This window comes from Desmodus rotundus, chromosome 1, assembly GCF_022682495.2.
Source record: "Desmodus rotundus isolate HL8 chromosome 1, HLdesRot8A.1, whole genome shotgun sequence".
NCBI classification, from domain to species: domain Eukaryota; kingdom Metazoa; phylum Chordata; class Mammalia; order Chiroptera; family Phyllostomidae; genus Desmodus; species Desmodus rotundus.
Window position 1 is genome coordinate 121,423,033 of NC_071387.1, and position 26,911 is coordinate 121,449,943.

General features: G+C 48.2%; 1 protein-coding gene and 1 long non-coding RNA gene across 2 annotated transcripts; one reads left to right on the forward strand and one right to left on the reverse strand.

Annotated features, from left to right (window-relative positions):
• Nucleotides 1–6,201: 6,201 nt before the first annotated feature.
• On the forward strand, nucleotides 6,202–10,094 carry LOC123480847 (uncharacterized). Its single transcript, XR_006656976.2, has 3 exons — nucleotides 6,202–6,404; nucleotides 9,462–9,627; nucleotides 9,780–10,094. It is a non-coding gene; the product is annotated as an uncharacterized lncRNA (long non-coding RNA).
• A 28-nt stretch (nucleotides 10,095–10,122) lies between these two features.
• On the reverse strand, nucleotides 10,123–17,821 carry SERPINE1 (serpin family E member 1). Its single transcript, XM_024571610.4, has 9 exons — nucleotides 17,679–17,821; nucleotides 17,081–17,352; nucleotides 15,988–16,221; nucleotides 15,239–15,433; nucleotides 14,435–14,633; nucleotides 13,255–13,355; nucleotides 13,054–13,140; nucleotides 12,445–12,528; nucleotides 10,123–12,139 (listed from the first exon to the last, which is right to left on the reverse strand). The coding sequence occupies exons 2-9, from the start codon at nucleotides 17,349–17,351 to the stop codon at nucleotides 12,102–12,104; spliced, it is 1,209 nt and encodes a 402-aa protein (XP_024427378.1). The 5' UTR covers nucleotide 17,352; nucleotides 17,679–17,821; the 3' UTR covers nucleotides 10,123–12,101.
• Between the last annotated feature and the right edge of the window lie 9,090 nt (nucleotides 17,822–26,911).

The window sequence follows — 26,911 nt, forward strand, 5'->3', positions numbered from 1 at the left end:
GGGAGGATTAATGGAGGGGAGTGGGCAATTGAGAGAGAGCAGAATAGGAATTGGAGTTGTAGTGAAGGAGGAATGACAGGAGGAAGATGAAGACAAAGGATGGTGTGGCAGAAATGAGGAAAGAATAGATATCTACTGAGAACCAACAACACCCTTTTTTTGTACTTTTAAAATCAAAGTTATTGGAATGACATTGGTTAATAAAATTATAGTGCTAAGGTGTGCAATTCTGTAATACATACATCATCTGTATATTGTGTGTTCATCTCCATATCGTGTGTTCACCACCCCTAGTCAAGTCTCCTTCCATCACCATTTATCCCCCCTGTACCCTTTTCTACCTCCACCCACCCCTCTTTCCCTTTGGTAATCACCATGCTGTTGTATCTATGGGAATTTTTTTTAAGATATTATTTATTTTTAGAGAGGGGAAGGGAGGGAGAAAGAAAGGGAGAGAAACATCAATGTGTGGTTGCCTCTCTAGCGCCCCTCACTGGAGACCTGGCCTGCAACCCAGGCATGTGTCCTTTTGGTTTGCAGACTGGCACTCAATCCACTGAGTCACACCAGCCAGGGCTGTTTTTTGTTTTTTGTTTTTACTTAATCCCTTCACCCTTCTCACCCAGCTCTGCAACACCCCTCCCCTCTGACAGCTGACAGTCTGTTCTCTATGAGGCTATTTCTATTTTGTTTGTTAGTTTATTTTGTTCATTAGATTCCATATATGACTGAAATCATATGGTACTTGTCCTTCCCTGACTGGCTTATTTCGCTTAGTATAATGCTCTCCTGGTCCATCCATGCTATTGCCAAGGGTAAGATTTCCTTCTTTTTTTTTTTTTTTTTAAGCCAAGTAGTATTCCATTATGTATATGTGCCATAGCTTTTTTACCCACTCATCTACTGATGGACACTTAGACTGCCTCAAAATCTTGGCTATTATAAATAACACTGCAATGAACATAAGGGTGCATATATTCTTAAATTTTAAACGACTATTTCGGGTTTCTTTGGATATATTCCCAGAAGTGGAATTGCTGGGTCATAAGGCAGTTCCAGTTTTAATTTTTCAAGGTATCTCCATACTACTTTGCACAGTGGATGCACCAATATGCATTCCCACCAACAGTGCATGAGAGTTCTCTTCTCTTCACATGCTGACCAACATTTGTTGTTTGTTTATTTACTGATGATAGTCATTCTGACCAGTGTGAAGTGATATCTCATTGTGGTTTTCATTTGTATCTCTCTGATGATTAGTGACACTGAGCATCTTTTCATGTGTCTCTGAGCCCTCTGTATATCCTCTTTGGAGAAGTGTCTGTTCATGTGCTTTACCCATTTTTTAATTGGATTGTTTGGTTTTTTGGTGTTGAGTTCTTTATAAATTTTGGATATTAACCCCTTATCAGATGTATCATTGGTGAATATGTTCCCCCATTCAGTGGGTTGTATTTTCATTTTGCTGATCATTTCCTTGGCTGTGCAAAAACTTTTTAGTCTGATATACTCCAATTTGTTTACTTTTCTTTTGTTTCCCTTGCTCAAGGATATATATCAGAAAAAATATCTCTATAAGAAATGTTTGAGATTTTACTGCCTATGTTTTCTTCTAGGATTTTTATGGTTTCAAGTCTAACATGTAAGTTTTTAATCCATTTTGAGTTTATTTTTGTGTATGATGGAAGAAGGTGGTCTAGTTTCATTATTTTTTGCACGTATCTGTCCAATTCCCCCAACGTCATTTATTGAATAGATTATCTTCACCCCGTTACATGTTTTTGCCTCCTTTGTTAAATACTAATTGACCACAAAGGCAGGGGTTTATTTCTGGGCTCTCTGTTCTGTTTCATCGATCTATATGTCTGTTTTTATGCCAGTACCATGCTGTTTTGATTACTATAGCCTTGTAGTATAGTTTGATATCAGGAAGCATGATTCTTCCAACTTTGTTCTTGTTTCTCAAGATTGCTATGGCTATTCTGGGTCTTTGTGGTTTCATATAAATTTTTGGAATATTTGTTCTAGTTCTGTGAAATATGCCATTGGTATTTTGGTGGGAATTGCATTGAATCTATAGATTGCTTTGAGTAATATGGACATTTTAATGATGTTAATTCTTTCTATCCATGAACACAGTATATGCTTCCACTTATTTGTATCTTCTTCAATTTCTTTCTTCAGTGTCTTATAATTTTCCAAGTATAGTCTTTTACATCCTTGGTTAAATTTATTTTTAGATATTTTATTTATTTATTTATTTTGGGTGCAATTGTAAATGGGATTGTTTTCTTAGTTTCCCTTTCTGATAGTTCATTACTGGTGTATAACAATGCACTGATCTCTGGCTATTTATTTTGTATCGTGCTACTTCACTTAATTCATTTATCAGCTCTAGTAGTTTTTTGGTGTAATCCTTAGGGTTCTCTGTATAGAGTATCATGTCATCTGCAAATAATGACAGTTTTACTTCCAATCTGTATGCCTTTTATTTCTTCTTGTTCAATTGCTGTGGCTAGAACTTCCTGTACTAATAACACCCTCTTAAAGTAAGAGAAATGCATAGGCAACGAGGGAGATGAGAATAAAAGAGAAAAAGAGGTGCTGATTAAAAGTGATGTAGGAAAAAGGGGGGGAAACATGAACTAAGGTGAAAGGGGAGAAATAAAGAGAATCTTAAAAGATTAGCATGGGTCAAAACTAAAAAGGAACAGATATACTGGTAACCGAGATACAAGTGTAAAGATCAGGAGGATGCAAATTTTGATACGAGCCTTCTAGCTGAGGATGTGCCTGTGTGAGTGTGTATGCCAATGTGTGTGTATCCATGTAGGAAGGTAAAGGGATTTGCATATAAGAGAAAATCTTAAATTTTGTCATGCTGAAAACTTAATGGCTATCTCTAGATAATTGTTGGTAACTAAGGTGCTATCATTTTTTTAGTAGCACTCAGAGCAAATTGTTGGTAAGGTCTGACCTGTCTCCACTTTATATTCTTCTTTTCTTACTTTTTGTTACGGAGATAATATTCTCTAGCTGCAAGAGGATGGGCTTAATTCACCTGGGATGCAGTCTGGTTTCTGACCCTTACTAGCCTCAGATGAATCATTTAACTCTCCATTTCCCTGTTTTAAACTTGAGGATAGGAGATCAAGATTGTTCTGCGGATGGATAGAAAGTATCTGGCACATTGTAAACACTTGATAATGGCAGCAATTGTCATTTCCTTTTTCCAAATTCTGTCTTCTGCTATTTTTTTCTTCCTTTCTTTTTCGTTTTCCTTTTTCCTCTGCCTATACCTGAGGCTTGCCAATGGTATGGACACTGGCTGAATTATCTTGGTGGGTTTTTTTAGGTGAAGAATAACATCAATAAAGCAGGTTAGATTTAGAAAGAGTAAATCATAATGGAGTGAAAAGAAGGAATGGGAGTGTGGAAGAAGAATGGGAGTGTGGAAGGCAAAACAAATGAAAGGAGATGTGTCCCCTCCCATGGGGAGAGGAGAAGGTTGTATACAAAGGAGTAATGAGAAGTGGAATAAGTAAAGCAGACAGCAAGGCAACAGCCAGCGGAAGTTTGGAGGCTCCAGAGATGTAAACTCCTGCGCTCCTCAGAAAGCTGACACTTTTAGAATTCGTCGTCTCAGTGTGGTATTCCAACCTGCAGAAAAGATAAAATTCTTGAGAGAATTGTTAGAAATATGGATTTTGCTCATGTAGAATCATAGAGCTTAAGTGGTTTAAACTATTTAGAAAACATTGGACTTGATTTTTTTCTTCTTCTTCTTCTTCTTCCTCTTCTTTTTTTACGTGCTTGTTGATTTTAGAGAGAGGGGAAACGAGGGAGAAAGGGAGGGAAACATGGGTATGAGAGAGAAACAGCGATTGGCTGCCTCTCGCAACTGTGGCTGGCCAGGAATGAACCCCAAACCCAGGCATGTGTCCTGACCAGGAATTGAACCCATGACCTTTTGGCTATGGGACAGTGCTCCAACCAACTGAGCCACACCAGCCAGGGCTGGACTGGATTTATTCATTGTTAGTGAACAATGAATGTAGAGAATCTATGAGTTGGTAGATCCAATACAGCCTGTGTCTGCGGATGAGTTCAGATTTGATGCAGTGCACAGTTGGGAGTTGTTATGGTTGTCCGAGCAAGTGAATAACTTGGTGAAAACAATTTTAAGAAAATTAATCTTAAAGTAATGTGGGGGACAACTTGAAAGAATGAGTGGAAGGCTGGAAGATCATCTAGGAAGCAGTTTGGGGAATCCGGGCACAAGGAAGAAATGCAGAGGCACAAACTGGAGAGATACCTGGAAGGGTCCAATCAGCTGAAGTCGATCACTCATCTACGTGGGAGAGAAGAAAGAAGAATCAAAGTAGTTGCATGTGTGAGTTGGCCTCGTTTCTGCAGCTGCATTGTAAGCTCCTCTTTGGATGGCATCTTATTCATCTTTTGTTGTTTCTTTTAAAAGGTTTTACTCATTTATTTTTAGAGAGAGGGGAAAGGAGGGAGAAAGGGAGGGAGAGACACATCAATCCCTCATTGCCTCTCACATGTCCCCAACGGGGACAGACCTGCAACCCAGGCATGTGCCCTGACGGGAAATCAAACCAGTGACCTTTGGCTTTGTGACTGAGCCACACCAGTCTGGGTAAAACCTATATAATCTTGTTAACCTCTGCCACTCCAATACATTTAATAAAAAATAAAATAAACAAAAAACATTTTCATCCAAAATATGCTAAATTCTAGTTTCCTATAAATGGGACAATGGCAGAGGTGAGATCCCCTTTCCCAGGTGTGGGTGGTGCTTGTACTGTCAGTCTACAGACCGCGCTCAGCCGCGTGTGCTGCCTCTCACCTGGCTGTAGAGGTGGCTCCTGCAGTGGTGGGAGGGGTGGCCCCGATGACCCCTGCAGCCTTTCACCTCTGTAAGTCTATGATCTGAGTTTCTCCCTCTTGTGATACTCTCTGCACCTATTTTTTGAGCATTCTTTTTTTTAAATCCTCACCTGAGGATATGTTTATTGATTTCAGAGAGAGGGTAAGGGGAGTGGAGAGATAGATAGATAGATAGAAACATGGATATGAGAAAGAAACATCAGTCAATTGCCTGGCCGTCCCCAGTAAGCGCCATCTGGGACTGCAGCCTTTCGCAGTACGGGATGATGCTCCAGTCAGCTGAGCCACCCAGCCAGGGTTGCGTATTTTTTAAATAGTTCGTAGTTCCCTGATCATGTCATTTGCAATCATCCCTGTTTTTCTATATACCTCTTTAAAAAACTGAGCGATTGGGATCTTATGATATGATATTCCTAGCAGTCCTGATGATTAAAATACTTTCTGTGGTAGATACTTACCATTCTTTTTCACCTCCCAGGCTCTAAACCCCCTTGCTAGGGTTTAGGAATCTCCACCTTTTGAGTCTAGGGGAGCTAGAACAACCTCCCAGTGTAGCATTTAATCTGTCCAGATATTGGCTTTTGCAGCCTTTTTTGCACCCGCAGCGTGGGCATGTCTGCTGGACTTGGCCAGTCCACGCATTCACCAGGACTTCGGGCCAGGAAGGAATGAGGTGGGGATAGGGTGACGGAGGGTAGGAAAGACTATAGCAGAGGGTCGTAGGGTGAAATTCCTAAGGTGGCAGTGGGATGTCCCCCAATCACCCCAGTGCCCTCACTGAACATGACATTGCCATCGGTGCCAGTCCCGCTACGTTGTCCACTGGCTGCATGTGTGGGTTGGCCTCGTCTCTCCAGCTTGCCTATAAGCTCCCTGTTGGGCAGTGTCTTTTGTTTGTTCGTTTGTTTGTTTATGGGCGGTGTCTTATTCATCTTTTGCTTCATAGCACCCTGGACAGTGCTTATTGATTAGCTCCAATTACGATCATTGTCAAAACTATATATTTAAATCTTACTTCTCATCCAAAATATGCTAAATTCTAATTTCATATTTAATAGTACATATTTAATACCTATTATTCCTGCTAGATGATAAACTGTTTTCTTTTGCTATTTCCACTGTGCCTAGCACAGTAACACAGCGGGTACCCGATACTTGTTGAATAAATGACTATTGGATTACCCATTTGGAAATTCCGTTGTCGTCTCAAACTTCGTTTGCCAAAAAGATTTACTACCTCTTGCCTTTCCCTGAAACTATCCCATCTCTAGGCTCACCACTGTGGTCAAGGTCACTGCTGTTTCCTAGTCTTGCAGAATATGAGTCTGGGACATTCTGAGTAACATAAAAGCGTGGCTATTCAAGGCGCCTCCATCAGACTTGCCTGACCAGACTCGGAGAGGCTACGTGGAAGAGGGAGAGACAGCCGGCTGGGTTATCAGAGGAGGAAGGCAGAGTCTACAAGCCCACCTGGCGACTTGGGGTTTCACCCTCAGGTGTGTTCTTGAAACTGCCTTGCTATTATTTTTACTTTGGGATTTTGTTCACACTGTTTTCTGGAATGGCCTGCTATTCCCTCCCCAATGGACCTAAACTCATCTTATTCATCCTTTAAGTTTCGGTCAAGCAGCCACTCCTGCTGAGCCTTTACGCTCCGATCTAGACTGTAGTGACCATGTCTACAATGTTCCTTTCAGTCGTCTTTGCAGTGTCCCACACAGCATTTCAGCTTTTTGGTGTCTATTCTCCTTGGGTACTTGATAGTCAAAAACAGCACTTACACTTTGTAAACAGTGCTTCACAGCACCCAGTATAAAGTTAAGCTTTTAAATAAACACCTACTAAATTGAATGGAGTGCAAACTTGGCAAGATTTCGGTGGAAGCCACAGCTGCTTTGTTTCTGGAAAGGTTTACAAGGAAGACTAGAGTCAAAGCGACACCTGGCGGCTAAGGATCAAAGGCTACCTTCAGGACGCCGGTGTTCAGGCTAGTGAGGCAAAGGTGTAAGTGCAGGACGCGCTGGTGACTGGCACCTGAGGGCAGCGCCTCTGCCCCTGACTTCAGCTGAGCTGTGCTGTGTGCTCACGGAGACCTGTGTTCACAGATGCCATGGAGAAGGCATACAGAGAGGGTGCAGTGGCGAGGAACACCGATGTGCCCCACTGCCAGGGGCTAAGTAACAGTAACAGCAGCCAGTCATTCAAACTCTCTCTGGTCCTAGTTCCCTTATCTCTACATAATGTTCGCTACTATTAGTACAATAAAACTTACTAAAACTGAGGAACCATCTTTTAAAAACGAGTTGGAAACAGATGGTGTTTCCTTGACAAGTTTCGCTCTGATAGAATGCTTTTTGCCATTGAGGGATTTACAAAGTTCATACCCGTTACAAATACTTGGGCAGGCTGATAAGCAATTCCACTGTGTGAGGTTTACAAGAAATCTGCAGTAATGATGCTGGAATCAGAGCTTGTTGGTTTTTTATCTCTAAAGAAATAGAGAGAGGAAAAGAGACTTGGAACGATGAAGGAGGGGGCCCGGGCAAAGCCGCATCCCTCATCTTTGTCCTCAGAGTATCTGAAAAAATAGAGGGTGCTGTTAAATGGGACACTTTCTGGAGCAAATGCCCTCTGCCATCATGAGGTCTTCTGAACAACTCTTTTCTTCTGAGACCTCTCAGCATGTATAGCCAGTTTTTGAACTGTATACTGCAGAATTAAGGCTCACTTGTTCCACTTTTTGAAGAATCTTGTGGGGAAAAAAAAGAGGCTTTTTTGGTTTCCAAGCAAATCTGTTATAGATGGGTAACTCCTCAGCCACTAGCCCAGGGCCTGGAATTGGTCATATTTTCAGGGTGTAAAGAGGATGAAAGATATATCTGGGTCCTGGTGTCCCTTAATTCTTGGACTGTTGTCTTCATGACCCCAGGCACCTCTATGAGCCAGAGGGAGTTCTGTACTAGAGGAAGGAATTATTCCTGCAGGAAGAGGAATACTTGAGTACCAGCTAAGTTCTCACCACAAATCTCAGTGTAGAAGTATCGTGTGAACTGGATTAAGCCACACCAAGTTTTTGCGTCCTATGGTCTAAGACAGAAGTAGGCCAAATGCCCTCTTTGGCCTTTTTTCTCTACTTCTACAACCATATCTTTGTCCTACAAAGCTTGCCAGTTGCACAGGAAAAGATGAAAAACTCACTGAGGTGAAAAGAGAATTTCTCTCTAATTCTGAGAGTAGCTTGAGTGAGACATCAATTCTGGGCCTTCTTTCCTCTGGGTCTTGCCCTGGATCCCACCGGCTTTCTAAGGAGAGAGGGAAACCTTCCCTCCAGGCTTACATGGGCTTTGGGTCCCCTCTGACTATCTCAGCTTTTGGCGAAGAGAGAGCTTGGAGAAGGCAAACCCGAAGAGAGGAGCCCATCAGGAAGAGGTGTCCTGTAAGCGCATCTCCTTTGAATGTCTTAGTGCAGCACTTTCACCCTTTTCCATCTCGTGGCGAATGTGCACTACCACTAAAATTCTGCAGCGCATCAAGGAATGTAACAGTTTTTGCTGATCTGACAGAAAATAGGTATAATTTTGATTCATTCACACCAGACAGCTATTGTTGTGTTGGCTGTTTTCATTTTTTTATTTGACAATCTAAGGGAAAAGAGGTCAGTGCCTCTGACTAAATAGATATTGCGCGTTTTAAAAATTCTGTGGCGCACCGGTTGAAAATCGCTGTCTTAGTGCATCATGCTGAAGCACCCAAGAATGCCCCTGATGAAGCCTGCGAGGACAGCAGGAGTGCAAAGGGCGGTGAGTCGGCCTTCAGTGCATGTCGGAGGAGTGGGGGGTGAGCAAATGAGTGAATACCGTTCCTGGACTTACATCATGATCAGATTTGTTCCGAGAAAGTCTAACATGATTTTAGAGAGAATGAAAATAGGAAGGTTCTTTTGAGTTCAATGTGTAAAGTTTATTTTTATTTACGGCAGTGAGCTTTTTTTAGGAAAGTTGGGAAGGCCTATATAAGCTTGAGCAAAGTTAAGATTCTAACCCAGCAAAGACCACTTTTGATTGTTTTGTACCATTTGAAAATGTTTGTATTAGCAGAATCACAGAACTGCAGGATTGGGAGGTCCTTGGTTCCATCTCCAGGCAGTTATTCTGTGGATGCACAAGCACATGGACATAGGGGTAGACATGGAAGGATATCCATCTCCACACTGTTGGCAACAACTATGACAATTTTGCAAGCCGTGAAATCCAAAACGTCCATCTGCAGTAGTTAAGGAATTGTGGTACATCTGTATATGTAGCTGGTAAAGAGGGTTAGGGACAGGTGTGTAGGGTATGTCACTAGGTAAGTAAAGCAAGCTGCAGAAGTATATATATATTATATATGATAAATGTGTGTGTGTGTGTATATATATATAATGGTCTTGTGTAAAAGTAACAAGTGTTTTAAATATTCTTTTAAATGCTTAGCAAAGTTCTGAGAAAACACCCAAGAACCTGGGGCCTACTAAGGTCTACTTTTACCCTTTGAACTGTTTGAATGTCTTTCAGTAAGCGTGCGTTCTTTATCACTTAAAAAAGTCACCTCATCTGACACACCGAAGCATCCCCACCAAGTGGTCACTCTGGCTTTCCTGGAACACTTCCGGTAGTGGAGAATTCGTTACCTCTTAACTATCAGACGGTGTTTTGACCAGTACCCCTCCGCCCGCAGATGGTAATTCTTTTCTGTTTAGATATGACCTAGGATCCCAGGGGCAAGATCCATCAGTCTTGTCTTGAGGGTCCTGGAGAGGGGAGGCACAAAATTTTGACAGATTATTCTTGGTAATTTTTCAGTTAAAAAATATTTTTTGATTACATAAACAGAAACTAATTGGAGTACATATGTCTTCTGGGATAAGTCTTCAAGATACTAGAGGAAGAAAATAAAAGACTTTCCAGGACGCCATTTTAAGGAGGATATGAAGAGTGTGGATAACAAAAGGGCCTTGTTTTCAAGGAGCCTGATATGGAGATGCGGGTGGGGGTACCCTGCGCACTGGAGCGTACGTGAATGAAAGCACTGTTAAACACCAGGAAAGGAAAACTCCATAAATGCCAACTGGAGTGCGACGATGTTGACTGGGTCCACGGGAACGCTGTCTGAAGACAATGGACTAGTCTGGGTTTGAGAAATGGAGAGAGGGGTAGGTGCAGGGGATGGGGGCATTTGGTGGTAGGAGAAAGTAGCGTGAGTGCAGATGGGAACCCACAGGGACAGTGTTTGTGGTGAGCAGGCCTGCCTGACGGTGGAAGGCATTTGGGGAGCCCTCTCTCCCTTTTCAGGATGATGCCCAGAGGAGGACTCATGCCCACACAACATGTCCCTGGGGCCTTCTTGCTGAGCCCCAGCAGCCGGTCCTGCGGACTTACCCGTGGCAAGTCAACACGTCCGGGCCCGTGTGCGTGTGTTTCCTGAAGGTCCCTTTCACCCGACAGGGCTATGAACTGGCAGAATGTTGATTTGGTACTGTGTGAAACGTGGAAAGTAAATGCAGGGACTGTTTTAGAATATTCTTTTTATTTATTTATTTATTTAATTTAAAAAACATTTTTACTTTTTATATATCAGAAAGGAGAAAAGCACATAATTCAACACAATTTCAAGAACATTGGGCCCCACATTTGGGTAACCTTGTGAGTACGGCATGTGGATATCATTGTCCAGTGCATAATGAAAAAAGAAAAAAGAACTGAGATTTCTTACTGAAGAGTGGGATGATGAGGATTCTATCAGATTGCATTCATTCAGCATCTACGTGCAATTCTTTAACGAACTGGTCTTCATGCTATACCCCCTAGCTTAGTTGGTTTTCGGAAAAACTGATTAACTGGGGTAGTTGAGCCTGAATTTGCTGTCTCTTTCTCTCATTCCCTCTCATTTTCTCTCTCCCTCTTTCTCTCACGTATCCACTGCTCACAGCAGCCGGAAATGACACATTGAAGTGAGTCACCAATGCAGCTGTGAGTCACCCTATAATTGGGGAAAGTTCTGTCCTGCTAGGTCGTGCATCCGTTTGCACTCCTGCTCCTAAATATATTGGAAAATTTTGAAACCACTCTGTCCTCATGCTAATCTCTCTCACCCACCACATCCTTTTGGTCCCTAAAGTGGATGAAGTTGGATAATCTTGGCAGGGGTCCTAATCCATCCTGTGGAAAGGCAAGGAAAGAAGAGCGATGGGCTTCAGGCAGCCACAAGGTGGCAGTGTGAGCCCCTTGTGCTCGCTGCCCACAGGGGGCATGGCAGTTAAGTGGCCAGACTCCTGAGATGCAATGACACAGACCACAAAGGAATACTCTCAGCAAGTTTAAATAATATGCTTTTCTTGATAGTCCTCTTTCTCTCTAACAGGCACCCAAGAACGTGATAAATATTCAAGCACACCTCTGGCATCCCACCCTCCCCACTAGGAGATTGGAGCCAAGAGCCAGGCATACCTTCTTCCTCTATTCCTGCAAAATAAAGCTTGTGGGAAGCAGAAACCTGCTTCTATAAGTAAACAAGTCACCTACACTCTGAAATAGTATATGCTCACTGTTTCTGGGGAGGGAGACGGCCAGGCCGGGGTGGATCTCTGCACTGGGGGAGCGATCGCTCTGCCCTTCCACAGCACCTCTGAGCTGAGAAGGGCCAACCTTGCAATGAAAGAGTGTTTCTGCCATTGGCCTTCTCTGGCCTGCTGCCAGCCTCCTCAGCAGTGGCAGACAGTGCAAGAGTGATGGCAACGTGACTGGGACTCAAATAGTTGCTACCAAGCACACGAAAGCTCCTGTAAGTCCTGTGGTCCCACCCTGCCAGGCCTCAGTGGGATGCAGATCTAAGGCCCTGAACAGACAGAGCGATGGGCAGAAGCAGCTGCACGAGTGGCTCCGAGAGCTTTACAGTCGGGTTTGGAGACCTTCAGGGAGCCATGCCTCAGAGGTCCCTCCCAGGGTTTCCACTGGGGCGTTTTACTGAGAGGTCCTCTTTCTCTTCCCTTGGGAGAGGCTGAGGTCTAGAAGGCAGATTTACCATTTAAAAAAAAATAGAAAAAGGCAAATGTCTTCTCTTTCTCCAGAAAGATGAATTAAAATAAAAGTTCTTTTCTTCAGAGTTTCTTCTTCTCTGATACATCTCCAGTTCTGTCCCAGATGAGGGCTTCATGGTCAGGGTTCCATTACTTGGCCCACGAACAGGACTGTTCCTGAGGATGGAAGAATCACGGGAGATGAGAATTGGAAGGAATGGCATGGCTCACCAAGCTTGAAGTTTATAGATGAACTAAGATGTGAGAAGATGAGTGAGATGTCTGGAGTCACGGCTGCTTTAGTGACTAAGCTGGGACTGGGGTCCTGGCACAGCCCTCTGTCTGTGACATGGCACTGCCTCTGAGGACAGGAAGAGGAACAGAGCTACAGATTTCTTGCCTAGAGTCCTAGCGTGAGAGTGGATCTACACCTGGATGGACTGGCATCTGAAATAGTGGGGCATCATGGGCCCCGGGCTCACCTGTGGGGTTGTGCCGCACCACAAAGAGGAAGGGTCTGTCCATGATGATCTCTTCAGGGGCCATTCGGGCTGAGACAGTAATGGCTGGAAGAGAGGGGACAATGGCTTAGAACAGAGGGACATCGGCATTGTTTCCTAGATTGATCACAAGTGATCCGCTGACATCAGCCTTCCATCTGATGGCAGCACTGGTGGCTGATTTTTAGGAGGCTCCATTGTTCTGTTGGACATGAACCCTAGAAGTTTGGGGTTTCCCCAGGAGTTCAGAAGAGATCTATCAGCTCTATTACAAACAGACATTTAAACCCTTTTAGGCTATATTGTTAAGCAAGTTCCTTAAGTTGACTCAGCCACGGTGAGAACAACCCAGGAGCTTTCCTTTGGGAAGCCTTTCATATTCAGGGGAACTCAGGAGCCATTGGGCCCATTGTCTAGGCTGAGAAACACTAGTGAGGAAAAGGCGATACTCCCCGCACAGAAAGTGCTGCTTTTGAGGAGAGGCTTGGTGCAATAGAGCAGAGGGGGTTCATCCTGGGTTTGGGTGCCATGGCAGCCCCTCCTGTAAGCCTTGGGCTGAGACTTGCCAGGCCTCACCTAAGCCTGACTCACCTGTAGAGGAGGATGCCACCGTGCCCTTCTCATTCACCTCGATCTTCACTTTTTGCAGCGCCTGCGATACGTAGAGAGGCTCTTGATCTGAAACAGGGGGATGCGAGAGTACATCAGCACGGTTTTCTGGGAAAAGCTCCTTTGTCCTCTAAGGGGCTGCACAGTCCGGCAGGATAAGAAAGTGAAAGGAAAATCTCTTACCTGAAAAACTCAAGAAGTCCGCCTGGCTTGGACTAAACATGTTAGTCATCCCCAAATTCTCCAAGGGCCTCCTGAGGTCAACTTCACTCTCAAGGGAGAACCTATAGACAGGAGCAGGAAACAGTTTAAGCTCAGGCTACCTCCAGCCACCTCTCCAAGTCCCTACCAGGTATCACCCCAGCAACCTGACAGGACTGGGGCTGATGTGAAAGTAAAAGAGGGAGGCTCATTACTTCAAATCTTTTTTCAAATCCTCTCTGCTTGGTAGAGGTTCTAATATTACTGAACATTTTTCTGAAATCTCCCAGCCCTCTCAAACTTATGACTAATTACTTTTTTTCAAATAAGGCAGTAGTCATTCAGTCTGGCTGGTGGGGGGCGGGGGGGGCGGGCAGCAAGGGCAAATTCTCCTGCAAGGCTATATTTGAACAAAAATCTGGTCTGTAGATTGTATTTCTGAGAGTTAATGCTGAAGAGGACTCGAGCAGCGAGGCTTTAGGGTGCTATCTGCTTCCCATCAGGGCACAGCTAATTACCTCAATTTTTTGAGAGAGGGAGGGAGGGAGAGAAGGAGAGAGAGAGAACAAACCAACTAAATTTTTCTCTTCCCCAGAGCCTGACATTATAGTGTATGGAAATTTGGGGTAAGCATGGTGGGTGGGAGGCTTCCCTACAATTCTGGAATTACGCAGCTTCAGCCTTCTCCACCCTGTTGGCTTCTGCAGAAGGATTTTTAAAACGTGCTTTGTTGGAAGCCAGCTAGATGCTGTAGTTCCAGCCATTCCATCTGCAGAAGTTATTCCTTTTGTCCTCGTTGTTTGGATGTTGACTTGGGAAGATGGAGGTGCGAGTAAGGGGCATTCAAAAAAAGGTGAAGGCAGATTTAGCCTCCCCCCTCTATCCTTTCTCTGGCTCATCCTTTGGCTGGCTTTTGCTGTGTGTTTTGAGAGAGGTTTACGCCAGGGCATAGTCTAAAAAACTCCTTGCCCTCCAGCAGAAATAGGATGAGGAGAGAAACCTTAATCAAACCCAGGCCAGAGTGTTTCCCGTCAGCCTTCTACACATAACTCTGCCCTGCAAGCATCACATCTGGGAAAATCAACGTGGCGGTGGTGCTTTTAGGAGAGAGAGGAGGCGGGAGATGGAAGGAATTAGGACATTGGCAGGAGGTGGGGCTTACTTGGGCAGAACCAGGAGACGGGGCAGGCAGGTCATGTTCCCCTTCCACTGGCTGATGAGCTGGGCATCCAGAATGTTGGTGAGGGCAGAGAGAGGCACCTCTTTCTCATAGGGAGCAGCGATGAACATGCTGAGAGTGTCCCCGTGGTAGGGCAATTCCAGGATGTCGTAGTAATGGCCATCAGGGGTGGAAAACTCAGCTGTGAAGACACCAAGATGGCGCATTAAAACGGCTCCAGCTCTTGTTGACTCTAACCCAGCCCTGGGTTTTCAACTAGTTATTCTGTCCCGTCCACTCTTTCTGAAAGCCAGCTCTCTATTCCGGCTTTTGATGCTTCCCCACCCACCACTCCCCTATTCAGTGTGTTCATTTCCATTTCCCTTATTTTCTGCCAATTTAGTGTCTTCTGGTTTCTGTTTCTTTCTGGCTTTCTTTATATTCACTCCCCCGCTCCCATACCCAGCCACTACTTCACTCCAACCCTCATCTCCTGAATCGCAACGTCCACATAGCAAGTAGAAGTTGCGTCCCCTCCCCGCCAAGCAGGACTTGTAATCACACTAGAAACAGCTGAGGATGAGAGACAGGGGTTCAGCGGTCACATGTGGGCCTGAGGGAATCACTGGATTTCAGCTTCATCTTGTATAAGATAAAGCTATTTCTGCTGCTCCATTTATCCTAGTGTTTCTTTTTTGGGAAGTCTTTGTTACAGCTGAGGTATGTTCTAGGGTTCCTCCTCCTTTAGAGGGGGACACCCAGGGATGACTTCCAGTAGGGACCGGGGGAAGGGAGTCTTGCACTTACTGTAGTTGAACTTGTTGGTCTGAGCCATCATGGGCACCGAGACGGTGCTGCCATCAGACTTGTGGAAGAGGCGGTGGTGGGTGCCCAGCTCTGGGAAGGGTGTCTTCCAGTGGCCGTTGAAGTACAGGGCATTCACCAGCACCAGGCGCGTCAGCTGGTCCACAGCCCCTTCACCAAGTAAGTCACTAATCATGCCTACGGAGAAACCAGGTGATCAGGAGCTAGATTTTTTTTTTTTTTTTTTTTGTAATCCCCTTAGATAGATCCCTCCAGCTCCCAGGCTTCAAATGGATGTGGTCTGTTGAAGCAATCCAGTCAGAAGATAGCCTGGGAGTTTAGGTGAACCAATCTAGCTGTTTTCAACGTGTTCCAAATTTCTAAGGGTCTCAGAAAGCCTCCTAGCTCACCACACTTTCTTGGGCCTGGGATCCTGTCCAGAATCAGAGCTGGAAACTTAAGTCTTCCCTTGCTTCCCTCCCTAAGCTGTAGTCTTGATGGGTTGTGTGTGCACCTCATCATGGTTATTGCCATTCTAATGAAATCCCGTAACACTTTTTAGGGATGCCTTTAGAGTTGGTTCGTGAGAAGGCCTAATTCTGGAAAATATGACAGTGATTCTTAAAGCGCCTGACCTTTAGCCTACAAAGAAGAGAATGCTGAAGGGAGAAGTTGAGATATTTGGGATTTGTTTCCAAATCCCCTTTCTTGGCAGGCTCTTGGGGACCAGCCTCCTCTCCCTGCCTGCTCACCTTTCGTGTGTCTCTTCACCCAGTCATTGATGATGAACCTGGCTCTCTCCGTCTCTGAAAAGTCCACCTGCTTGACTGTGGTCCGAAACAGGCTGAAGAAATGAGGCATGAAGCCTTGAACCAGCTTCAGATCCCGCTGGACGAAGATGGCATCGGCGACGCTGATCTCATCCTTGTTCCATGGCCCCATGAGTTCCTTGTACAGTTGACGGAGGGCAGGGGCCACACCCTTCTCTGTGTGGGTGGGAGAAAGGACACATCAGGCTCCCATTCAGCCAAGGGGTCCCAGCTGGGCCAACTTCCCCCATGAGAGACCACTCCCTGCCCTCATGGATGGGCTCTTCTGTTCTCCTAAGTGTCTCTGGAAGGAGAGTTCATTCTAAACCTTAGTGTCTTCTGCATTCCCCTCTCTTTCTCAAAAATCTCAGGTCCTAGTCCTTTTTGGGGGGTTAGAATATTTTTCTGATTTTAGCTGACAAACCCTAATCTTTTTTCATAATATTAATAACAGCTATACAAAGCACTTCATACACACAATTCGTTTTAATCCTTACAGCAGCCCTCCGTGTTAGGTACTCTTCTTTTAAAAAGTTTTTATTAATTCATTTATTTCTAGAGAGAGGGGAAGGGAAGGAGAAAGAGAGGAAAAGAAACGTCGATCAGCTGCCCCCTGCATGCCCTCAGCCAGGGGGCTGGGTCTGCACCCCAGGCATGTGCCCTGATCAGGAATTGAACAAGCGACCTTTCAGTTTGCAGGACAGTGCCCAGCCCGCTGAGCCATACCAGTCGCGGCTGTGCTAGGTACTTGTATTAATCCCTATTTGTAAATGAGGAAACTGCGCCTCAGAGGGGCTAACGTTATGCAGCTAATATGTGGTGATGCAAGGCTGTTTTGCACCAAATTCACTGGCCCGTACACTCTGTGACTAGTCAAGGGCCAAGTGACACAGGGAATGGTGGTCCCTCTGCCATGGCAGTACAGCTGCTGGCTCAGCTAAGCGGGGGTCAGCCTTTCCTCTGCTTCTGGTTGGTTACACCCCAGTTCTGTGAAGGATGCATGAGTGCCTGCCTCCTACTTTGCCCCATCTCTCACCTTCGATCTCGAATTGCATTGCCGCATGGATCTGCTGCCTGGTTTCTCCTCTCGTGGTCGGCTGCAGCATGGCCAGGACCGAGGCCACCCCATAGGGTGAGAAAACCACATTGCGGTCCTTGGAGGCCTGTGCCACCTGCTGAAACACCTTTACTCCGAAGTCTGTGGCCCGTTGGGCCACCTGAGACTGGCGGTGGTACAAAGCATATCCTTCACCAAAGATGAGGGCCAGGCCCAGAGCTAGGCTGGCAAAGACCGGAGACATTCGCATCCTAGAGCAAGTGGGAAAGAATCCGATGAGGGAATAATTCTAGAAGAATGGCGAATGGCGGGGGGGAACCGACATCCCAGCCATGGGCTGGGTTTCCCATGTTTGCTGCTGATGCTTGCTAAGTAAACATAAGGGCAAAATTCATTAAGAAACCATGACGGGTTCAGATTCTGCACTCATTGCTATGGTGGGAGCAATTTAGGGCTGCAGGTCTTGGAGTCGGGGGTAGACAGAGGCAAAGTGGGGATCTTGGACTGGGAGATTCTGTGGAGGGGCGTTCTCTACCTCAACCCAAAGGGAGAGATGGAGAGTTTATTTTTCTCTTACCTGAAGTTCTCAAGTTGCCGTGTGCCTGGAGGTTTGTTCTGCTGGTGCTGCTGGTGCTGCTGCTGCTGCTGCTGCTGCTGCTGATTGTGGTGATTCCGCTGCTGGAAAGGGCGAGTCTCTCTCGACAGTGCCCTTGGCTCTACAGCCAGATACAGCTGTGCTGCTAAGGAGGCAGCTGCCTCCCTTTATACCAGAAGTGGGCAGGAAATAGATTAACTCATGCCTCGGCCCCTCCCACTTTCTGGCTCTGGAAGTCTGACTTGCTGAGGCATGTGTGTGCGTGCTGCTGTGTGTATGTGTGTGAGAGGTCCCAGGAACAACTGAGCAAACCCCGACAGGCTTGGCTCGAGGGCCTCCCCGGAATTTGCTGCCTTTCGCCTGTGTCCCTCTCTCTTTGGATTTTCTATGTCAGCCTGACCACGGGCAGGGCCAGACAGCCTGAAGTGCCCAGTGTTTGAGATTACCTTCCCCAGTGCTCAGCTTGGGGAAAAACGGATTACATTTCCTTCTTTTTCTTTGGGGAAATAGGTCACCACAGAGTTATCAAGGAAGCTAGCGATCCTGTGAACTCGTGTCCGCCAGTACAGTCCACTCCGTGCACGTGCCAGCGGAGGAAGAATGCCCTCCCTCCGCCTGGCCGCACCCCAGCGACCACAAGGCACGGAGCGTGCCATGTGATTGTCTGGGTTTGGACTGTCTAAGACATGAGCCTGGCAGAGGACCCGCTCCTGTCTTTCCCTCTTCCCTTTCCAGTGTGGGATGATGCATGGCTGACTCTCCCATGTGTCCAGACTCTGAGGGGCCCCTGAGGGCTCTCTTTTGTGTCAATAGCCCTGTCTGGCCGGGCTTTGAGGTGTGCTGGGTGGGGTGATGGAGAGACCGGGCATTACTGGGGTAAAGTCTTGCCAAGGAATTAGGTGCCCAACATGTAAGTTCTGCTTCTCCGAGCTGCCTGCTGTGACCGGGGAAAATTAAGCCTTATCCTTTTCCTCCAGCTGCAGACGCTTGGAGGGCTGGAGCAGTGCTAGTAGGGATAGAAGCGAGGGCGTCAGTTCCTGGCTGGTTTGTGGAGTGTGTTCATAGGGCATTGAGGTAGAAGTGGAAGAGTGATCCAAGAATCTATAGAGTGTGGGAACTGGCTAGAAGTGAGTGTGTGCGACTGGGCAAGTGCATTTGGGGGCCTGGCAGGGTCAGGTACCCTTGGCTGTGAGGCCCGGATGTTGTGGACAGAGGGGCTGGATGGCAAGGGGTCCTAAGGGATAGAAATGCTGCACTTGGCCTGAGGTCCACACATTGTCATGATTTGTATAGGTGGTAGGGTTCGAGTGGGAGTATCCATGGAGACAGTCAATACAGATTCACAGCGAGTTTAAGTGGGTGGAAGCGTCAGGATATTTGTTTTGGATTTTTTCAGTAAACAGATGCCCAGAGCAACCACAGCTGGACAGCTTTCCCACATGTACTGTGACTTTGCCTTTGTTTTCTCTGTTGCCCCTGGGAGTCAGGTGGGGATGCAGGGTGACAGGGAAAAAGGGACAACCTCCTTTGGAAAGTTAGGATCACTGACCCTTTACAGGACTGTTCCCATGTAGCTGCTTCTTGTTTATTCCTTTTCATTTTCTTAGTTGCGGTTTGGAGTCCCTGAAAGAGAGGTTAGCCATGAGGAGAAAGTAGTCACCCCTGACTTCTCTCAGGTGGGGAGGACAGAAGTCCAGTCCAGCATGCTCCACCCATCTCCTATCCCAGTGCCTGGGCCTCCATCCTTGGGGTTCCAAGGGAGACGGGCACTTGGGAATCTGGGTTGGTTGTGCGCAGTCCCTAGTTGGAAGAGTAGTGGGTTGAGACTCAGCCGAAACTGCTCCCTCCGTGCACCTCACTGCATGGCCTCTCCAGCTGCTTCAGCTGAGCCTCCTTCCTTTGCTGCATTGGTTATTCCAGTAGCCCTTGTCCATTGCCTTGCCAGGCTTCAGCTATAAAAGCCCCTGCTATTTTCTGTGGATGGCCTGGGCCCTGCCAAGGCTGTGAACAATTCTGTCCCCACTCCTGGACCTGATGGATGATCCTGATACCATTCCAGAAAAGACACTCTGTCCCTGGGCACAGGAGCCCGGGGTAGCTCTGTGTCCTGTTGGAGGGAGAGGGGGCACTATACCTTGGAAACAGAAAGGACTGACTTCCTAAGGGGTCTTTTCCTAAACTGGAGGGACTTGTAGGCATCTGGTGTGTGTGTATTAGAAAGTGAGGCAAAGCCTAGTGTAAGTAAATCCCCTGCCAGTTTCTGATGAGCTGGGGCCACTAGATGGTCTAAACCCAGACTTGACTGTGGCCCCTGCTGCTTCTCTCGTGAAGTGGCATTGCCTCAACCCTGTCTGTGCCCGGTAGACCTTCCACACATTATGACGCTGCCTGACCACCCAGGGCCCCCCAGGAGGCCTCCCTGACCCCAAGGAGAACTTCCTGCAATGCCTTTCTCAGAATCTAGCCTGACTCAAGGGGCTGTCACTTTCTCTCCTTTCCCTGAACTCAAACTAACACCCTTGACCCAATCACCTCTTTCAAGCCTTGGCTCTTTTGTAAGGGGTCAACTGGACGGAAAGAGAGAAGTCCCTGCTGTTGAAATAGCTGAATCTCTGATTTCGGGAGAGTCAGAGATAAGAGGATGAGTTACAGGGCTGTGGATTTCAGGGGAAGTTCCAGTTCCAGCAGCTGGGAAAGATGTCTCCATCTGTCCCTCAGCAGGTGGTTCGTGACTAGACCAGCCTCACACTTTCCATGACTGACACCCCCCCCTGCAACACACACGTCCCCATGCCCCAGGAGTCCTGGTTCAGTCCGGGCCTCAGTCAACCTCCAACCCTTCACCTCCCGCCCTCCAGCTGTCCTCTTGCCTGCACCTGGCTCTTCCCCTTTGCTTCTCCATTGCTCTCCCGATACCAGCCACTCTTTTTCACTTTCCCCTTCTTGATCTCTTCTGTTCAACCCTCTATCTTTTGGGTTACTGCCCATTCCTTCCCTAGGTCTCTTCAAGCCTCAGCCACATAAGCTCTCTTCCCATTTTCCCACTCTTTTCCACTCGCTATGACTCAATCCCTCTTTCCCTCTCCTCTCCTCTTCCAGAATCCCTTTTACAGTCAAATGCTCTGTCGCAAGCCTTCCGGTGAGGAGGAGAGTGCTGCCTCCTATCAGTTACACAGGCTACTTGGAATGTTGGACCCAGCCTCCTAATTCTTGGTGATTTCACTGGGAGAGCTGGGGGTGGAAGGACAGGGTCCTACTAACTCACACCACTATTTCTGGCCTGGTTGCTCTCCAAACAACACAACACCAAAAATAGCCTGTGTTTGGGCTGGGCTAGCTCTGCTCCTCTCCTAGGAGTGAGATGGGGGGAGGGCTGTGTGTCTCATCCTCTTAAGATCGTGGCCTTGGGACAGCCTGAAGAATCCTGGCCTGTCCAGGGTTCTTCTCCGCACTGGTGCCACACTTGACTCCCCTCCTCTGCCTCCACAGCCCCTCTCCTTTCTGTCTTCTCCAGCTTCTACCGGCCATGTCCTCTAAAACTGCCACAGCACTAAAACCTGCGTCCCGCCGCGGGATAACCCTTGCTTTCCACAGTTGCTTTTTTCTCCATGTGTATCTAGAGTTCCAGGGACAGGGGAGAACCACTCTAAGAACCACTTAATCCAGTCCTTTGAACTTGCAGGTGAAGGCTCTGTGGCCCAGAGAGGCTGAGCAACATGTTTGAAGTCACACAGTGATACACCACGATGGGTGAGCAGCGCTCAGTGGCGCACAGACCCAGCCTGGACAGGGGTCTGACACTTAGCTGGTTACGTGTCTGTAGGCAAAACGTTGGTGAACCTGAGTTTTCTGATTTGTGGATAGGTATGTAAACTGCGGTTTGTAGACAGGTAGCTGATGATTTCCATCCTTCAGGGCTGTTGTGAGGAGTAAAAGAAATATTGTCTGTCAGTGTCCCCCATATGCTGGGCTTCCTCTAAGTGGTGGCCACTCTCAGGTGTGGCAGAGCCAGGACAGGAACCCGGACAGCTTGGGCTGTTCCTGTTGGTGCAGCCCACGCTCCCCCTTTCTCCTTGTTTCGGGCATTCTTTTTCACTTCCCTCAGCAATTGGTGGAGTAGATCAAATGCCTGGGAAGTGGACTGGCCACCTGGCCATTTGGGACCAGACCCTCAGACCCTCCCGCTCCACCCTGCTGCTGACATGCTCTCACCGGCCACCTTTGTGGGTTTTAGATCCCCAGAAGGTTTTTCTCTCTCACTGTGGAGTCATTTGACATATGTCCTGGTCCCTTTGGGGTACTAGGAATTTGGGGGTGGGGGAAGCTTGTTTTGTCAACAGGTAAAAGTAGAGCTGAACTTGGTTGGCTCGCCCTTCTAGTCTCGGTCCTGTTGATCTGTCCTCTGCTGCCCATGTCAGCTGTCTCTCGTTGCCCCCTCTATAGCACCCCGAAACCTTTTAACCACGTACACGCACAGCCCTTGTCTTATGGTCATTTCTTTACTTGTCCTGGAGTTTACGGTGGTCGTTGCCCTGTCCTGTTTATGCTCGCTCCCCAGGTGGAGGTAAGAGGGCAGTATCTGCTTGAGGGCCCTCCCACAAGGTCAGAGCCCCACAGCCCCCACCCAGACCCCAGTGACAGACAGTGAGCTTCCTCCTCTCTTGCGGGAAAGAGACCGAGGGAGCAAATGGGGCCGCATATGGCCACAGGGGAAGTTTGGGGCCGGGTGGGTGGAATGTGCGATTTCTGGGGTAGATGTGACCTCAGAGCCCGGTGGTGTCAGTCAGGATGAGGCAATGCGGGCCTCAGGGCTCCCCGGGCTCCTGAGGGCACGTTCTGTCTCTTGCTCCACTTCTCTTTACCTGTGTATCTGATTCTAACTCTGATTCACTTCTCTCTTCTTTACCAGAACTCGTTCCTCGTTCTCTACATTCCCTGGACATTTTCATTTTACTCTGTTTCATTTTACTCAGGCTGTGGTGTGACTCTTGGCTTCCTTCCCTAACATGGTCAAACGTTCACTGACAATCAATATCCAATGGTGTGATTCACCAGTAAATACAGGCCTCTCCCTTTCTTGCACGTATACGCTTACTGAGAAAGAAGATTGCGTACATCCCATAACTAGATGACAATGTAAAGCTGTCTGTATGCTACCCTGTAAGACTTCAGTCGTCAAGGTGGAGGGAAGGTTGCCTGGAGGAAGAGGGACTGATGATGGATTAGGAGGAGAGGCAGGGTGGCCTCAGCAGCGAAGCAGAGGGCAACATGTGTATGTGTTGGGGGTGGGGGGAGTGGTGGTGAGTGAAGAAAACACTTCCACCCCGGCTCCACCTGTCTTCATCTCTAGGGAGCGACCTTTCTGCCTAAGGCATCCCTTCTGTGTCTTGCTCTCTTTTGTGGGCTTTTTTGTCACAGTTCTCTGCTCTTTCTGCATCCTCCTCCTATCTCCTTGAAATATTCTAGTCTCAGTCCTGGCTCTGGATACAACCAGTGTACTGAGCTGGGCAGAAGCCCAGACAGACGATGACCCTGGGTCAGTGGGGAATGTGTGGGTGGCGGAGGTCCCAGGGATGAAGCACCCTGGTCATACACTGCAGATGGAGTTTGCTGCTGGAGAGCCAGGGAAGTCCCTGACGGTCCTTCTCTCTTACTTCCTCACTGTTTGGAAGCAGACCCATTCTGCGTATCTCTTCATCTGAGTCACCCCGAGCTACCAGCTGGCTTGGCTGGAAGTAACACAGTTGGGCTGCTGGCTTGCTTGGATCAAGCGCGTCCCAGAATCCTCCCCGTACCCCCCATGGTTGTGGGCTGTGAGGGCTGGGGAGAGCGCGTGTAAGGTGTGAAGGAAAGGGAGCGGGAAGACCTTAGCCTGGTCAGGGAGGTCATGGGGGAGGCTGCCTTCCCCATGTCCTCCAGCACAGCCTTTGCTGGAGCAGCTTGTTTGGTCTCTTCTGGGCTGCGTTTGATGTGACTTTCAGAGATGTGAAGCATGAGCATGTCCTGTCTTCAAGGAATTTACACTGTGCTGAGCAGACTGGGGGCCACACGAAGGAACTGTCCCAACTATTCTCACTCTCGCCTTCTCATCTCCTGTTTCTGTGCCCACTCCTTTCCCTGGAGCACCCATATCCTCCTTGCCACTGCCCCCCAGCCCTTACATCCTTACTGCCGCCTCCTCCTGACCTTGTAGAGCTTCCCTGATTAGGAAAGGCAGCCCAAGGAGACCCATCACCACTGAAGGTTGCCCTCCCCTTCCAGCTAAGCATTCGGTCAGACCTGCTCTCCGAGCCGGATGGGTTTGCCCTCAACACGGGATCCTCTGATGGCCGTCCCTGGGAGCAGACTGGCCTGGCTCCAGTCTCCAGGGCCTTGTGGACAAATCATTTTACCTTCTTAGAGCCTCAGTCTCCTCAGACAGACGCCATGAGTCTGAAGAGGTTTTTCTGAGGGAAGAGGCGGATGTGGCTGAGGACTAGGAGGAAGCTCTGGGAGACTTCCCTTATACCCCTGAGCCTCAGTTTTCTCTTCTGCAAAGTGAGGAGAATGACGCCATGTCCATAACAGTGTTAGGGTTTTAAAGGACGGCATGAATGAAGTGATCGGCTGCATGTGTCCACAGAGAGGAAGTGGTCAGCAAGTTTCAGTTAACTCTAACAATTACGGGGTTTTTTCTTCTTGCATATCCTCTCTTCAGCCCCTTGGCTTCCTGAGGGTAGGGACAGAGACTCTGGTGCTAGAGAAGGGTTAACCAATCAGGTCCTCAGGCAAGGAATGCCAGACATCCATCAGGTGGGGCTAACAGGGCCTGCACCAAGGGCTCTGGCCCACCTTGGGCATGGGCAGAGGAGGCCAGGTCCTGTGGATGCCTGACAAAAGTGTCATTACTGTGTTAAAACTTTGATCTAAAGCAGATGCTCAAGGCTGGCAATGCTTGCTGCTCCTATTCCCAGGACCCACAATTATAACATGTCTTCCTCTTACTGGGTGTGGGGGGTGCTTGCTGTGCACCCCCATCTGTGTCAGGAACTAACAGGACTGTATGAGTAAAGGCTGATGCAGGCAGAATGAGTGTTATTCACATGGCAGCTCTGCGTTGGAGGGCAAATGGGGGAGGGGGCTGGGGCTGTTAGGGTGAGGGGAGCTGAGGTGGCAGATGTGAGGCAGTTCAGACCTGACGAGGGCTCCAGGGCTGGCCGGGCAGGCTGACCAGGGTGCATCTACCATCCCAGGAATCAGACTTGGGCTCTTTCCTGGAGCTGGTGTGTAGGCCAGGGTCTAGGACAGGAGAAGGAGGCATGAACCCCCCCTCCACACTTGCCTCTTTTCCCCACCTTGCACAGCCCTACAGGAAGTGCCACGGGCGGGGAAATCGGCACAGACTGAGCAGTCCTGTCCCCCACCCTCTGCCCTGTGATTACATTGGAGATTGGCCTCAACCTTGGTCTGTCTGTCTGTGATCCTTGCCTTCCTTAGTGCCAGGAGTGTCTTTTGCCAAATATAGGGAGAAAATGATTGGGGAGTATGAAGTCCAAGGTTGTAGGGCATGTCCCCATACGAGTGGAACCTCCTCACGTGTCCAGCCTGGGCTGGCTCCCTGGGGCTCACACCGCCCCACTGCATATACTGCAGGCCCCACCAGGAGAGGCCCCAAGACTCTGACCAAGGAGGAACATTAGCTTCCCGCTTCCTGCTTCCACCCTTTGCTGTCCTCAGCCCTGTGTCTCCACGAACCAGTGGAGGTCCTGGCTGGCAGCCAGCACCGTCTGGACAGGAGGAAACCGGTATATGAGGAATGGCGGGGGGAGCAGCAGCGGGGGTAACACAGAACACTGAGTTCTCAAGAGCAGAAATTCCACCGGAAAGAAAACAATGCGCAGGGGACAGAGTCACCGTCCAGGGAGTAAGGGGGCAAGGAAAGAAACAGGGCTTTCCTGCCCTAAGCAGATAAACAACCTTGGCCTGGGGAAGCCCTGCCATGAACTGTCTTCCAGGTATGGAGGCTGCAGGGGCAAGCTGGGGGTCTGGGTCACACCTGGAACAATTGGGAGAAAGGGTCCCCTGCACCCTTTCTGGACTTCTAAGGTCGAGGAGCTCCTAGGAAGGAAAAGCCAAGTTGTCTGCCTAGGTCAGGAGAATCACAGGGAAGCTAAGGGCAGAAGTGAAAGAGCATCTGGCAAAGAAACCTAGCTGTGCTGAGGCCGGGGGAGCCACAGCCCCAGTGGCCAGCTGGCTGCCAGAAACCGAGTAAGACTGCTCTAGGTTCCAGCGCAGGGTTTTCAGAGGCCGGAGCCTGCGGGAGCTCAATTAAGGATGAAGGATGTCAGGCCAAGTGAGAGTGGAGGCCTGCCCAGGGCTTCCCACTGTGTGTGGTGCCAGAAGGGAAGCTTCTTCCTTTTTCACGGCCCAGAAGAAGTCTACATCTGGGGGGGGACAGGACAAAATGCCCCTGCAGGGCTGCAGGGCCCCTATGGTCCCCTTCAGCCTCCCATGCGGGCAAGGCTGGGGGGAAGAGAGATGCCGAGCATCTGAAAACCTGTGCAAGGCAGACCGGATCTGTGGTCTCCCCTGTTAATTTATTGAGGTGGTTTCTGATCTGCAAATTCATTTATTTCTAAGGCATTGTGGTCTGCATGCCTTTTCTTTAGATTTTCAGGTAAAGCTGCCTTTCCCAGACTGCAGCAGTAACAACGGCTATTGTGTGCAGAGCAGCTGCCGTCAGCCAGGCCCTGAGATAATCCACTTACGACCTTAGTTCATTCCCACACGGCTCACAGACATTGAGTGGCACCATCCCCATTCTATGGATGAGGAAACCGACACACAGATGAGCAGGTCTCTTGCTCAGGGTCACTCAGCTAAGGAGAGGATCTGACCCGGTGCCCTCAGCTCTTAACCAGTCTCTGCTCTGTTTTTCAGTGTCCCTCAGCTGTCCCTCTAGTGGTCCCCATGCCTGTCCCCCAAGCCCTCCAACCCAGGAGAGGCCCACGTCCCTCCCTCATTGTGTGTCCCCTGCTCCCTTTCCCATCCTGACTCCTTTCAGAACTCTTCCGACCCAAGTGTCGTCCCCTCTCTTCCCCCAAATCTGCTGCTAAGCAAGGAATGGATTCCAACTCAGGCCTTAATGTTTTACCGTTTTAAACCCTCCCAAGTTATGCTCGCTTTAGAATTGTGACATTCTGCGGCTTGGTCCTATGATTCTCAACCCAAGTGCA

Bases quoted from the DNA above. Each gene is read 5' to 3' on its own strand.
- SERPINE1 (XM_024571610.4), bottom strand. From the start codon at position 17,351: ATGCGAATGTCTCCGGTCTTTGCCAGCCTAGCTCTGGGCCTGGCCCTC. The intron at 15,434-15,987 runs GTGAGCAGGCAG...GTTTCTCCGTAG, and splicing joins GGTGAAGAGACACACGAAAG to GCATGATTAGTGACTTACTT. The intron at 12,529-13,053 runs GTGAGTCAGGCT...CCTCTCTTCCAG, and splicing joins GGTGGCATCCTCCTCTACAG to CCATTACTGTCTCAGCCCGA.